This window comes from Acartia tonsa, chromosome 12, assembly GCF_053477335.1.
Source record: "Acartia tonsa isolate MP-2025a chromosome 12, ASM5347733v1, whole genome shotgun sequence".
Classification (NCBI taxonomy): Eukaryota; Metazoa; Arthropoda; class Copepoda; order Calanoida; family Acartiidae; genus Acartia; species Acartia tonsa.
The window spans coordinates 21,374,760-21,389,956 of NC_137271.1; the positions used below are offsets into that span (position 1 = coordinate 21,374,760).

At 33.7% G+C, this 15,197-nt stretch overlaps 1 protein-coding gene across 1 annotated transcript in view; it reads left to right on the plus strand.

The window, feature by feature from the left end:
- Gli (carboxyl ester lipase-like protein Gli) overlaps window positions 1–11,792 on the plus strand; it is a gene marked incomplete at its 5' end in the record, with an annotated part of 63,810 nt that extends 52,018 nt beyond the window's left edge. The window contains 9 exons of the mRNA XM_080178377.1: window positions 1,499–1,578; window positions 5,017–5,069; window positions 5,387–5,462; window positions 6,145–6,248; window positions 6,914–7,024; window positions 7,748–7,908; window positions 9,186–9,493; window positions 10,079–10,194; window positions 10,889–11,792. Of these exons, the coding sequence (XP_080034503.1) occupies window positions 1,499–1,578; window positions 5,017–5,069; window positions 5,387–5,462; window positions 6,145–6,248; window positions 6,914–7,024; window positions 7,748–7,908; window positions 9,186–9,493; window positions 10,079–10,194; window positions 10,889–11,523 (1,644 nt within the window). The remainder of the gene's footprint in view (window positions 1–1,498; window positions 1,579–5,016; window positions 5,070–5,386; window positions 5,463–6,144; window positions 6,249–6,913; window positions 7,025–7,747; window positions 7,909–9,185; window positions 9,494–10,078; window positions 10,195–10,888) is intronic.
- Window positions 11,793–15,197: the final 3,405 nt, after the last annotated feature.

A 15,197-nucleotide genomic window follows, 5' to 3' on the forward strand; every position in this document is an offset into this window, starting at 1 on the left:
ACCCTTGTGCAAAACCTTGTGGATACTTACATGTATGTTGTCATCCTTGTTTTATTTGTAGGATGCCATAGTAAAGACCCTTGTACAAAACCTTGTGGATACTTACATGTATGTTGTCATCCTTGTTTTATTTGTAGGATGCCATAGTGAAGACCCTTGTGCAAAACCTTGTGGATACTTACATGTATGTTGTCATCCTTGTTTTATTTGTAGGATGCCATAGTAAAGACCCTTGTACAAAACCTTGTGGATACTTACATGTATGTTGTCATCCTTGTTTTATTTGTAGGATGCCATAGTGAAGACCCTTGTGCAAAACCTTGTGGATACTTACATGTATGTTGTCATCCTTGTTCTATTTGTAGGATGCCATAGTGAAGACCCTTGTACAAAACCTTGTGGATACTTACATGTACAGGGTGGGGCAAATAAGACCAGACAAATTCTAACTTCTAAACAAATGAACATAAAATCGTCAATTTTAAAGATTTTATTGAATTTTAAAAACTGGCAAGCAAAATAGGTATATGACTATTAGATTATTTAAAATCGCCGCCAGCCTTAATTACAGCCTCTACCAGTCTCCTCAACCGCCGGCAGGTCCAGGTCAAAATGTACCTGTCCAAGCTGGCGTATTTCTCCTTGATAGTGGCAATGAGGGAGGTTTTTGTGGTATGGGCACGTCTATTGGTGCATGCTTCAAAGTAGCCCTAGGCCAAAAAGTTCATTGAATTAAGATCGGGCTGCTGGGAGGCCACATTTCCTTAGGAACGGGAGTAACCGCAGGATCCAAATTCGCCCAACTTTCAAGCTACCCTTATACACGGAGGCTCTTATTTAGACCACAGTTGAGCTAGAACGACGTTCTTTACCTTTTTAGAAATGGCATGAAGTTTAAGCTAGGGTTGTCAGCGCAACCTATAGTCTAAAATGAGTTTTAAAGTTTAATATGGGTCCCTAAAGTCAAGAACCGAGAAATTTTCACGGTTTTTGATGTTTTTTACATCTCAAAATCTGCCCCGTTTCACTTTGCTGGAGTACTACGGCCAAGCCATTTCAGATAGAGAGCTCTAGTCTTTTCTAGTGTCTTACTTATGTATCTAACAGTATCCCCAGCAATTTGAATAACTCTACCTCACCTACAGATGGGCTGAGGTCATAATTAGTGGGCCCTAGTCGAGAATCCAGATTAAACCACCGGCGCATTTGGAATCTGCCTTGTTGAACATATACGCGGCTAGCTCGTTGTACACGTCCATCTACGTCCAAAGATTTTTTTTTGCTAAAAGGTCATTACCTAAGCTTTTTATAGTGTGGTCAAACGTCCTGATTGGTCAAGTAGTTTTGGCGCTATGGCCGTTTAAAGTTTGTCCGGTCTTATTTGCCCCACCCTGTATGTTGTCATCCTTGTTTTATTTGCAGGATGCTATAGTGAAGACCCTTGTACAATACCTTGTGGATACTTACATGTATGATGTCATCCTTGTTTTATTTGTAGGATGCCATAGTGAAGACCCTTGTGCAAAACCGTGTGGATACCTACATGTATGTACAAAATACTACAGTCGAAGCTCTGAGGTAAAATTTTATACGTTTTGGGAATAAAAACAGGGAAAAGAAAGGGCTGTAGATGAATGAAGTGTCTTTGACATTAATCACACCAAACAAAACTTATCTATGGATCTTTAATTATGTTTTTTAACAGAATTAATCTAATTATCTATAAATATTAGAATTACATTCATTGGCGGTTTCCTTAATATTGCTTCTGGACATAAAAAAAATATGATTTTAGGTTATGTTCGATCTAATAAAGGTTATAAGAGCCACGCAAGGATAGATTCCTGCAGCTATGGGGCCCCTTAGTATTAGAAGAGGCTAGACATTATTTCTCTTTTTTTGGGGGGGGGAGTGTTATATTAAGTTATCAATAAATAGGTTTAAGTGAAGTAAAAGCGACCATTCATTGAATATGTCTGAAACATCATATTCCACCATACTGAAGATTTTTGACATTTTTCTTTTTTTCTAAGACTGCTTTAGAAGGTACAAGAAGAAAAGGATCTTTGAATTTATTTTGAATATATTGACAAGAGAAAATTTTTGTCAATTGAGGTTGCTAATATGGACCTCATTTATTGGATTTGGATGAGGGTATTTTTTTAACCAACTGGTAGTATAACTTTATTAGAGTACATAAAAATCTTGTAACACTTCCCAAGTAAATATACATCGATTTTTGTAGCGCTATTTTCTTTTAATTGAAAATTAAACAATTTATTATTTTACGTCATCATAAACGATAGATAATCTATTTGATAAACAATTTCTCATTGTGACACTTCTTAATTTCAAGTAAATACATTTTCAAATAAATGATCATAAAATATTGAATTATTATGACCAAAAAAAAACATTTTTTCGAGTGTTTCTTTACGCTCCCAAAATCGTATATGGGTTAATCTTTATAGAAAACTAGCGGTATCGCCCCTAGCCTCTAGGGGCGAAACCCCAAGAGATGATAAAAAAAGATGAGGTGAAATTTGTAAAAAAAAAAAAAAAGAATAAGAAGGACCAAGGAAATCTTCTACACACAAAAAAAGGACCAAGGATATATCCTACAAAAAAAAAATGGGGGATGTTTTTTTTTGTTTTTGGGGGGGTTAGGGGTGTCCCACCCCCCAAGAAAATAGCCTAAAACCACCACAGGACCAGTAGGTATATTCCCTGAAGAGTAGAATCCGATCGGTTCAGTGGTTACCGAGATCTTAAGCGTCAGACGGACGGACAGACATCATTCTACTTTGTATTATTAATTATTGATTAACAGGATGTTTAGCTGTGTGTTTATGCCAAAGGATTAATACCCCTCGGGGTCAACAAAACTGAAATTTATTGAATATTTTTTCCTTTTACTCTGAAAAATCATTTTGTAATTTACAACTAATAAATCATATCATATAGTAAGTTCAGATAGGGTATGATAAAAGGAAATGTCTAAAATTTATGTCAGTTTTTGTTGAAAATACCCTTCTAAAAAAATTGACAGTAGCTGGTTTGAAAAATTTTTTTTCTTTATCTTACGAAACGTTTTTTTATTACTTTTACTTGTTTTCTGGATTTTTAAAAATCTTTTGAACAAATTTGTTTTCCTGATCCAAATTGATTTTAACTTGTTTGTTGTTGTGTAAAGTTTTGATGACTTATAACAAAGTTTTATTAGAAACTTAATACAATTTTACAACAGGTTACTTAGAAGCCCATGAAGGGAAGGAACAATGGGCTCTTAATTACACTAGTATCCAAGATTTATAGAAACGTTTTTAATTTTTGGGTTGATAACTTTCGGGAATTTTGATTGGTTGGTTCATTAAGTTGAGTGTCAAAACGTTTTACCCGCTTATTTTAATCTACAGAAAGGGTAAATGTGTCTATCATTATTCATCAGTGAGGATGAACATCAATTTATTGCTCATTGTATTATCCCTTTATTTCCCTGTAGAAGTCACACTGGTATAATATAAAGCTAGAGGTAGCAACTTCATTTTTAGGTGCAAAACAGAAAATTTTTACATCCCACTTAAACTAAAATAGAGGAGGGTGTAGGGGGGTGTGATACAAAATCAAGAGGGGTGTTAAATTGTCATCTAAGGGGTATAGTGGGTGTCAGCCTGAGGGTGTAGCACAAATTATCAGGAGGAGAGGGGACTTAAATTTGGGTGAGCCTTTCTTAACTTGAGACCTTCTTGACTGTTTTAGATGGGTGTATCTAAGAGGTTAGGTAGACCTCTGTCACGGAGGGTATGGTAGAGGGTTGGAAAGTAGTTTTCTTTACTAGTTGCTTCCTTTAACTTTTCTTCTTCTAGCACAGAGTGAACCCTTAAAAATTTTTTTGAGTTGCTTCCTTCAGCTTTCCTTCTACTAGCACAGTGTGAACCCTTAAATATATTTTGCTAAGATTATTTAGAGGTGAAACATATGTACCTTTTACTAAAACTTTAATTTATACTAGAATAATTTTTAACGCATCGTATTAAAGACAACTTCCGCGATTATTAAAATGAAAAATTATAAGAATAAAGTAAGTTTCGTGAGACTAAAGGGGCCAAATGTCCGGCAAACAAAACTGGTATTAATTTTATATTTTTTCATTTTAATATTAGTGGGAAATCGTCTGTAATACATGATTTTTCATTATGTCTGAGAACCGATTGTAATCCAGCTGATATTAATGGGTTTCGAAGCCATATTGTAAATATCTATTCTCGTATTTATTCGAATCCGGTGGATAGGAACCGGTTCTCATCCATACGAAAAAACTATATCTAGCATCGTATTATAAACTGCTTTCTACGAATATAAAAATGTACAATCATAAGATTAAAACTAGTTTCTTTAGCCCGTGCCTTCGGCACCTCGGGGCTAAAAAACTGGTTTTAATCTTATAATTGTACATTCTATATCCGCGGAAAGCGGTTAATAATACGATGAAAGAAATAACTATTCCTATATATAATAGAGTCTTCTCCCCTAGACTTTATTGGCAGGGTTTTTAAGAATGGGGAGTTTAATGATCATAGTAAAAGAATAGAGGGGACACAAGCTAAATGTATGTAACTCTACCCACGGGGTAGGAATTCTTTGCCGACTTTCAATTGAGTTTTTGAATGTAATATAACCACAATTATGTCGCTACAAAAGAGCAATTTGCTAGTAGTTGAAAATGGTCCCCTCCTCTTGGGACAGGTAGTTGTCTGGGTTATGCAATAGATATATACTTATACATTTATTGTTTCATATACAATGTTTAATAAAATTAAAGTTTCAAAATTTGCTTTAAATCATCATATAAACAACAATAGAACAATGTTATTTTATTTTCCCTATGCAATGTGAAGGAAAATTTTAAGGTTGGAGGGGAGGGGGGGGGGGGTCCAGACCCCTTCTTTCTGTGCTGTAAATGAAAAGCCTGTAAATGAGAATAGATATTATTTGACATAAAAATTACATTTATAGATTGCCATGGTGGAGAAGAATAACACACAACTTGGAATATTACTTTCTAACAGGTAAAGCTTATGAAATTATATTCTTTTCTAGCGGCTACTTTCTAGTGGCACTTTAAATGTTTTTTTTAGTTCAAATATCTAATTTGATAAATAATTTGTCTATGTTGCGTTCAAGTCTCTACGCAAAAGCGAGAATAAATTTTTTTTAAATTTTTTGTGATTTCTCTTGGGAGGGTGGTGTCGAAATTAGCCACATCCCCCTCCCTCTTACGTGCCCCTAGAAGCCTCTAGGGGTGTAGAGCTAGTAAAAAAAATTGCTCTCTCAATCTACAATAGTTCATTTATCTATCTTGCTAATAATTATATATTTTGTATAGGAGCCCCATTCATGGATGATGTTTTCTTCCCAGACAAACACAGAATCTCAAGAAACTTGTGGACTGAAGGGGACAGGTAGAGGATTTCTTTATTCAGGAAATGACAGCAGCAGCTATCCTATTTCTTAAAAATTGACAGCTACATCCAGTTGTTAGCTGCTTTCAATTTATGCTTTTGAAATCCTAAACATCAAGGCAAAAAAAAGTTGCTTGAAATTATTCTGTTATTTGACTTCAAGTTGATTTAAGAAACTGTCAAGTTTGATATAACAAGATTATTTCAATAATTTTAGCCTTACAGAATGATATACAAATATGCTTTAAGTTAAAACAAGGATGACAACATCCTTAAAAGCGAAACTCTTAAACGGTAGGATAAGCGAACATTTATACTTTTAGAGTGTCAGAACTGAATAAGCAGAATATAAACGTGTAAATTTTAACATTTTACCTTGTGGAAATAGAAATCAGAATTCCAAAAGTGAGACGAATAGGATAAATATATATTACATAAAAAATTGCAGTTTAAAAGGTTAAAAACCAGCATTTTTAAAATTGACTTTCTGGTAACTATCATAGAGTTGCTACGCTTTCTAAATCGTGCTTGTGGGAATCATCATCTAAAGTTTGAAATCGATAGGACAATTCTAACATGTCTAAATTAACGACAAGAGCTATCCGTTACGGACAGACGGACCGACCCTAATTGTAAAAGCTTCGCTTTAAAAATGATAAATGAATTTATAAATTATTTATAGGAACATGTCTGAGTTCTTTATCTACGCCATGGCAAACTTTTCCTGGTATGGAAATCCAACCCCCAAAAATATTCTTGGAGTTCATTGGGACATGGTTACACCAGGTAATGCTTAGACATTGTTACGGGTTTTTTTCGCACTGTGTCATACTGTAATAATTATTTATTGCATCGTATTATAAACAGCTTTCCGCGTAAATAAAAATGTGTAAGTTTTAAACCAGTTTTGTTAGACCCAAGATACCGACCGAAGGCACGGGTTAACAAAACTGGTTTTAATGTTATGACTGTACATTTATATATTCGTAGAAAACTGGATATAATACGATACGATACATGATTTTTTTTCAGTATAGCTGAGAACCGGTTCTAATCCACCGAATATTCATCGTTTTCACAGAGATAGTGGAAAAATGTTTCGGGTTTAATTTGTTATACTGTAAACATTAAAACTGTTTCTATGAATGGATTTATTATTACCTGGATCTTACATAAGATTATCATGCAATCTGAAAAATTAAAATTGGCTTTTCCATCCCCATCAATCCTACTGGATGAACGAACTGACCAATAAGTAATGTTCATGTAAGCAACCTAAATTTTTTAATGTCAAAATATCCATGTATATTCTATATTCATTCTTCTATGTCGGATGTGTGTCACTTTAATAAAAAACTAATCCCTTTGCCATTTTAAACTCTATATTATGATTAGTTAGAGCCCCATAGTTCAATGTCGTGTAATTAAAGTGCTAAAACTCTAATATTTAGGTGAAATCCAAAAGTACCTGGCAGTAAATACAACAGAAAATTCTACCACCCTATGGAATTATAGACAGAAGGAGTGTGCTTTCTGGACGGAGTATCTTCCATCTGTTATTGGTAGGTTATTAAAAAAAGTATGCATACTACGGCAGGGATCTAAAGGGATAAGACAATCACTAATAAATTGATGTACATCTCCAATAATGATACACAAAATTACCCCTTATGTACATTAAAATTAGTGGTCGAAATGTTTAAACACTCAACCAATCAAAATTCGCTAAGTCTCCAAAGTTATAAGCCAACGAATAAAAACGTAATAATAAAACTTTGGGGAATAGTAATAAAAAAGCCCATTGTCCCCTCTCTCTCTCTGATACTGCGGTCCTAATTTAAGTTCAAATCAATATGAAATCAATAAAATATTAGTATCCTTACTTGTACGCATTTTTTTTAACATTTACTAAACTTTTTGGAGAGGTTTTCACTATGAAAAGGGAATGATTTTAATTTTAAAAATGTAATCAGTTACTGGCATTCGAACTTTTTGCTCAAAATGAAATTATAATTTTTTTCTAGCAAATGTAATCTAATATTGAAATTTCTTATATGAGCGCTGGAAAAATCAAAAGATTTTCAACTCCCTAAAACATTATTTCAATAAGCAAAGCACATAACTTTTTTGTTATTGAAGATTGAGGCTTCAAGTTTGTTGAGATATTGGGTCTACTATTGGCAGTCTTTGAACAGTTAGAGCGGTGTATTTCAAAGAAGATATCTTCTTTGATGTATTTCCTGCATGTTTATCTTATCTTAATTATTAATTATCCTTTCTTTCAGGCTATATAACACCAACCTACCCGCCAACAACAGAATTCTGGTGGGAGCCTGAGTCTCCCCTCCAGATTGCGTTCTGGTCCATGTCCACAACCTGTCTGTTCATGCTGGCCATACTAGTGGTTACCTGCTTGCTCTGGAGGAATGCCAAGTTTAAAAATAAGGTAAATAGGTTGTTAGATTATATTAAGGAAATTTGCAATGGATTACTTGGATCTGATACCAGATTTTCATGTTCTTAAATATAGTGAACTCTGTAGCGGGCTAAAATAACGACCCCCTCCCCTTTTACCCCTTCCTATTGGATAAACGGCCCGACCATTAAATGCGGGGGGGGGAATAGCAACCTACATTGACGACAATTTTTCTCCTGCTATATCATCCACGTATACTGTACATCCATTAAATTGGCAAAAAAAATATGAAGTTGTAGATTTTAGTCCACCTTACTTTTAGAATAGGTGCGAATGCGATTAAATTAAAAACGGACAAAATATCCATGCAAAATATTATAATTTGTGTTTTTATAGTGTCCCTTTAGTTTATGGATAGATAGGTATATAATAGTTATTTATCGCATCGTATTATAGACAGAATTCCGCGGATGTTGAAATTAAAAACAAAAGATTAGAACCAGTTAAGTTGTTAACCTTGAGGGGTCAAAAGCCTGGGTTAACAAAAGTGGTGTTGGTTTAATGATTTTTATTTTAATATTCGTGTTAAATTGTCTGTAATACAATGCTATACATGATTTTTCAGTATGGCCGAGAACCGGTTCTAATCCAACGGATATTAATTGGTATCGAATCCATACTGGAATATATACTTCCTTGTCCTGAATATTTATTATTTAGCTTTAAATTCAGTGATGGTTGCACCTTTAGGCGTATAACATACAGAAATATTAAAGTTTTAACCAAATACTCAGAATTTAAAGGCTAGAAATTGGAATATTTATTCATCAGGGCTCGGCAGCCGCTGAGTTTAGCTGCAAGAAAATCAAAAGATTGTAGCAGCAGCTTTTAAAACTATTTAAAAAAAACTGTCAGTCTTTTGATTTTGAAAACCTGCTATTTATTTATCTTAGCGAAGAACATTTTCAATTAATTTATATTTGTTCTATGCATACAGACTGTACTGTAAATCAATATATGAAGAAAAACTTTTCCAGTATCGCTTCGAAACCGATCAATAACCAGTCGGTTAGAACCCGTTCTCAGCCATAGTGAAAAATTGTGTATACTATCGTATTACAGCTAATTTTGCACGAATATTAAAATAGAAATCATTAAACCAATGCCAGTTTTGTTATTCTGTGCCTTGGACACCTTGGGGCTCAAAGAACTGGTTTTTATATCATAATAATACATTTATATATCCGTGTACGGTGTAAAGATGTTTATAATACGATGCGATAAATAACTATTAATACAATTTTTAGGATCGCTATGGGAGCGCGGCAGATGATAGAAGCATGAAAAATTTTCCCGCCGATTTTGACCATCTGATGCATGAACAAGTAATGCCCTACCACACAAAAGACCTCTCCCCGACGCTCTCCCGACGCACCATGCGCACGCCGGTCAACGAATCAATGCCGCCGTCCGAGTTTGTCCGCACTCCATCTGTGCACTCGTTGGGGGCGCTTGGATTGCGGCCCATACCGCCGCCAGTGCCGGGACATGCGCCGCCGCCGATGACTCCGTCTATGCAACAGAAAAGTCTTCCGCCGACTCCTCATATGGCCCATAGGAAAGTGTTTTGGCCATTGGATATGTTCATAAGCTTTTTATATTGCCTATAAAAAATGACGTCATACTGGCCTACCATTGCATTGGTGAATTAAAATATATACTGGCCTGCCATTGGTAATATAGACTGTGTATTAGCAATCATTGGTCATTTTTATTGTATGACGTCATTTTTATAGGGACTGTAAAGAGCTTCAAATGTTCATATACAAAGTTGTCATGTTTATTTTTGTTTCCCCTTCTAAGTTGAAACCCTTGAAGCTAGGGACTATACCACAAGTGCAAAAATAGGGCAAAAAGAAAATGTTGAAACAAAATTATTAGGATTAGTTTAAGCCAGAATTACATTAGTTTTTCTTTTTAAAAATTTTCAACTAAAGTTTTTTTTTGGAAATAACTTTAATGTAGAAATTGTTTGAAGCAACTCAATAATTTGCAATTTAATATCATTTAAGTTTGCGAGATCCTTCGGGACAGACAAAAAACGCTTACTACTTTAAATAATAGGATATTAGCTCATTTTATGGACTTTTCAAGGAAATTACTAATACATAAATGGCCAAAACTCTAACTGACTGGAATTTAGGGACGGTATAGCAACGCCACGAGGAGCAAGTGGTGCTCAGACTCCGGTCATGGGCGGTCAACGCCTTGGTGCCACAACACCCGTACACATGAATGGAGGTTTGATTATAACAGGTATAATTAAATTTTTAATTAGTATTGTTTATGCATACTTTATTTATATCACAACTATTAAAAGATTGTTATTAATACTTTTTATTTGAAGCTTTTTATAGTGCCTAGAAATAATGCATCTTACTAGCCTACCATTGGTATATTAAAATGTATACGGGCCTGCCATTGGTAATTTAGTCTGCTTTTGGTCATTTGTATTGTGTAGCCACATTTTTTATTGGCACTTTAAAGAGCTTCTTTTTTTAATTGTCTTGTAGCTGGACAAAGTGTCTCAAAAATCAGCCTTGTGATGTCATAAAAATGAGATATTATCCATCTCTTTTTGGTAGGGATTTCCTATCCCACTCCTTCTTTTCATCCCCCTCACTTATATGACGTAACATGGCTGATTTTTGAGACACTTTGTTCAGCTACTTTCCCTTTGTAACTATATCAAAACTACTTTTTAAAAATAACCTTAAATAGTATTTGGATCATGGAAAGAAAACGAAGTAGCAGGTTTCGTTGAATTTTTCACAGTAGCCTTTCTCCTGATTTCTAGTCCCTACTGGGGGTGCTCTAACCCTTCGGGTCTAATTTCCTAACACTGCGGGGCATTTATTGACATTTACCTAACCTAAAATTCTATCAAAAGCTCCTGTGAAAATACGACGGAAACCATTGCTTCGTTTTCTTACATGACCCTACTTTTTAGGTAATGGAATGATGAATGGTGGAATGCAAGCTGGCCAACAACAGTACCAGTATCAGTATCCAACTGGACAACAAATGACCTCCACAATGAACAGTCACAGGGGTGTCGTGGTCGGGCCAGGCGAGATGCCCAACGGCGCCGGGCCGTTTGTCAACGCCGCTCTCCATAACACAAGTGATGATTCTATCCTGACAAATCAAAGCAGCAGGACAAGCCTGCAAGGGGCTGCAGCCGCTGCCAGAACACAGCAACAACAGCTGCGTAACAGCCAACGCAGCAGTGCAGCTGCTACACATCCCCAGCAGCCAAGTCTTGAATCTTTGGGCGGGACAAGGTTCAATCCTGCAAGTATAGCTGATCATCCATTGAATAATGGCGGCAATCGCCAAATGCAAATGGCCAACAATTATGTACCTGAACCATTGGGAGTGCCAAAAAGCGCGGGAAAATTGATGCCGGGCAGAATGTCGTCGTCGGGGCCAAATCAAAATGGCGGCCGGCCAACCAGCAGTGCTGGACCTTCCCCGGTTAAGGCTAACGGTCATGGTGGTGGGGGTCATTCCCGGCCCCAAAGTAGGGCTGGAAGGGCTGGCAGTGGCAGGGCCAATGGGGGAATTCCCTTCACCGCAGTTTGAAAAACGAGGAAAAATAAGTCTCTAAAATAAAACTGTGTTTAAACAAAGAAAAAATGGTGATACAATTTTACTTTTCGTTGTAAATATCTTAAAATTTCTTTTATGAGTACAATGTACAAAATATAAATTGCATTAGAAATTAGATTATTATGCAATAATGTAGAAAAAAAGACAAAAATAGAATCAAATAATTTACTGTACAAAACATTCCATTACAAAATTTTATCCTATTGTAAACAAATTATTACTTTTAATTAATGTAGTGAAAATATTGCACTGCCAATGTAAAAATAAAAAATAAATATGGGCATAGGGCAATGGACGATAATTTAAAAAATTCTGCCTTTGGCATTTATTTGGGGGAAAATATTGTAAATTAATTTATGTCTCATTGTCGTTCCCTTCTTGAAAATATGCCATTAAAATATTGTATGTTTATTATTTTTTGCAAAGCCATTCTAAACAAAATTGTATCGGTTTGTCTGGCAGTTGATTTAGTGGGTTTCAAAGGTTAAAGCTCTGAAGAAAGATTCGAGAAATCCTAAATATGAATATATCCTATTATGTTGTGAATGTGCATTAAGAGATATAAGTTTTCCGGAATTTTAATGTAGGGAGTAGATTTGAAATCTGCATCAAGTTTTAAGGATTTTTTATAAAATTCGTTTTTTGTAAAATTCTTTATCTAAAAGCGAAAATACATTTTAAGTTAATTAATTTTGACCAATAGGATAGGTGGATTTTAAACTACCTGCGCTCTAATTGGTTGAATGATGTACGACATCCAATCAGAGCGCAGATTTTTTAAATCCACCAATCACAGATGCCAAAATTAATTAACTTAATTTGTATTTCCGCTTTTAGATAAAGAATTATACAAAAAACGAATTTTATAAAAAAAAATCCTTAAAATTTGATGCAGATTTCAAATCTACTCCCTACATTACAATTCCGGAAAACTTATATCTCTTAATGTGCATTCCCATATAAACAACCCCTTAAATAGTGGATGTAAATATTCATTCATTTCCCGGAGGTAGTCATTTATTTCCCGGAGGTAGTCATTTTTAGAAAATTTTTAATTTTTTTTTGGAAGATTTTAGAATTTTTATTAATTATTAAAAGAAACTTGATATCAGGGATATAAATGATCATAGCCGGGAAATAAATGAAAATTAAAAACCAAAAATAAACCACATTTTAGCATAAAAAAAAATGTTTTTTGTTTAAATGAGAATGATATTCCTGTCCAGGAATACCCCAGTGTTTAATACAATCATTCTTGTATGATTTACAAGAATATATGTAGAATATAAGTGGATATTATGACAGGAGAAAATATGTCGTTAATTTAGGTTGCTAATATGGAACTCATTTATTGGTCATTCATACAGTAGGGAGGAGGAGAAAGGTTAAAGGGAGTAGGAGGAGGGGGGGGGGGTGTAACGTTATTTTAGCCCACTGCGAGTTTTCCTGACAACAACATCCAAGTATAGTGTCTTTTTGATTTAAAAATAGCCTCTGATACACCTAATATATATTTTTTCTTTCAGCGATGAAAAATAAGTCTTCTTGTTAACCTATAATTTAATCCTATTGAACTGCAGTTAATTTATAAAGTTTGCAATAATTAATTCAACATTAATAACAGCGATTGGTATTCAACGATTTTAATCGAATAATTTTATTTTCTATAAAGATTAGATTTTTGGGATCAGTGAGGTTATAGTGCTCCATGGGCAATTTTAGAAAAAAATTTTAACAAAACTTATGAAAAGATTTATTAAAAAGCAACATTCAAAATAAAACTAAGGTTTCCTTTTTATTTAATTTAATTTGAAAACATCTTTTGATTAGTTTTTATTTTTAACAGGCGCGTGTTTTTCTGTATGACTTCCAAACCGATTTTTATCCGCAGGATTAGAACCGGTTTTCAGCTATGCTGAAAATTCGTGTACAGTATCGTATTACAGACAGTTTTTCACGAAAAACTAGAATAAAAATCATAAGATTTAAACCAGTTTTATTAGCCCGTGCCTTCGACACCTCGTGGTTAACAAAACTGGATTAAATTTTATATATTTGACATTTAATATCCGCGAAAAGCTGTCTGTAATACGATACGATAAATAACTATTGAAAAGACTTAATTTAGTTAAAGAGAATTATTATTGTGCCTAAAAATGTGTTTTTATAAAAAAAAATCAAAATAACATTTGATTATTTTTATAAAGCATGTATGCTAAGATCTCTATATAAATGTATTTTATGAAATGCTCATTTTTTGTAATAGTTAGATATTATATGTGTTAGTCTTATATTATTATTATACATAAATTTGTGAATTAAAATTTGATGAAATTCAAGGCTGAAAATTTGCCAAAAAAAGTAGAAAATTGAAGAAAAAAACACAATTTGGTCTTACTTTTAAATTTTAGTATCAAAGCTTTTTTAAACCACGGTATGTCCGTAAGTCATACGTATTTATCAGCGCAATAATGTAACTTCAATAATTATAATCAATCATTAAAAATATAAAAATTGCTATAAATTAGCTTACAGCAGATTTATAAATTACTGTATATTACTTTCTCGTATTCATTCGAATCTGGTGGATAGGAACCGGTTCTCATCCATACGAAAAAACCATGTCTAGCATCGTATTATATCCAGTTTTCTACGAATATAGAAATGTACAATCATAAGATTAAAACTAGTTTTTTTAGCCGGTGCCTTCGGCACCACGGGGCTAAAAAAAACTAGTTTTAATCTTATAATTGTACATTCTATATCCGCGGAAAGCCGTTTATAATACGATACGAGAAATAACTATTAATCTTCTTTTTAAACACGATTTTGTTAGATTGGCATAACTGTATTATATAGTAGAATGAAAAAAAAAACAGAGTTTTGGTTATTATTTATTTATAAACTTCTTTTTTGGATTTTCGGAGTTAGTTTTGGGTTGACAGATTTTTATAATATTATTGACGGATTTTTGTTTTCATTTTGTGCAACAATGGATATACAATATACGTGGATGTATTATTATTGACAGGGGAAAATTTGACGTCAATTTAGGTAGTAAACATATATCTTGAATTTATAGGTCAGTTCGTTAATGCAGTAGCTGGATAGGGGATAGGGTAAAGTGGGTGTATAGGTGACATAGTTATTTAAGCCAGCTGCGAGTGTATCTTTATTAAAAAACATGAAAATCTGGTGTAACATCCAAGTAATAATATATCCATTAGTGCAACTAAAATAAATTCACGTAGGTGTTCTTAAGTTAGATAAAAACTTAATTTTGACTTAAAATGAATGTAAATTTAACTTCAAATAGAAAATTGTTCTCTAATTGGACAGGTATTATCAATAAAAAGCTTAATGATGCTTTTTTATTAAGAAAAGGAATTAATACAGGGTCATTCAAGAGAAATGATTTTTTTAAAAACTTAATTATGCATAGAAAATAAAACAATTGTGTAAAATACTTTATATATTTGGAAAACCTATTATGAGACATTTATGTTTCAAAAAGTTGAAAATGATTATTTCAACAAATTATGTCCTAAAAACCGGGTTTTCCAAAGGCCTATTTTTCGAAGATTTATTGATTTAAAGGTTGTAAAAAAATGTGCACCTTTTTTAAATTCAAATTGCGCAGCTTGTGT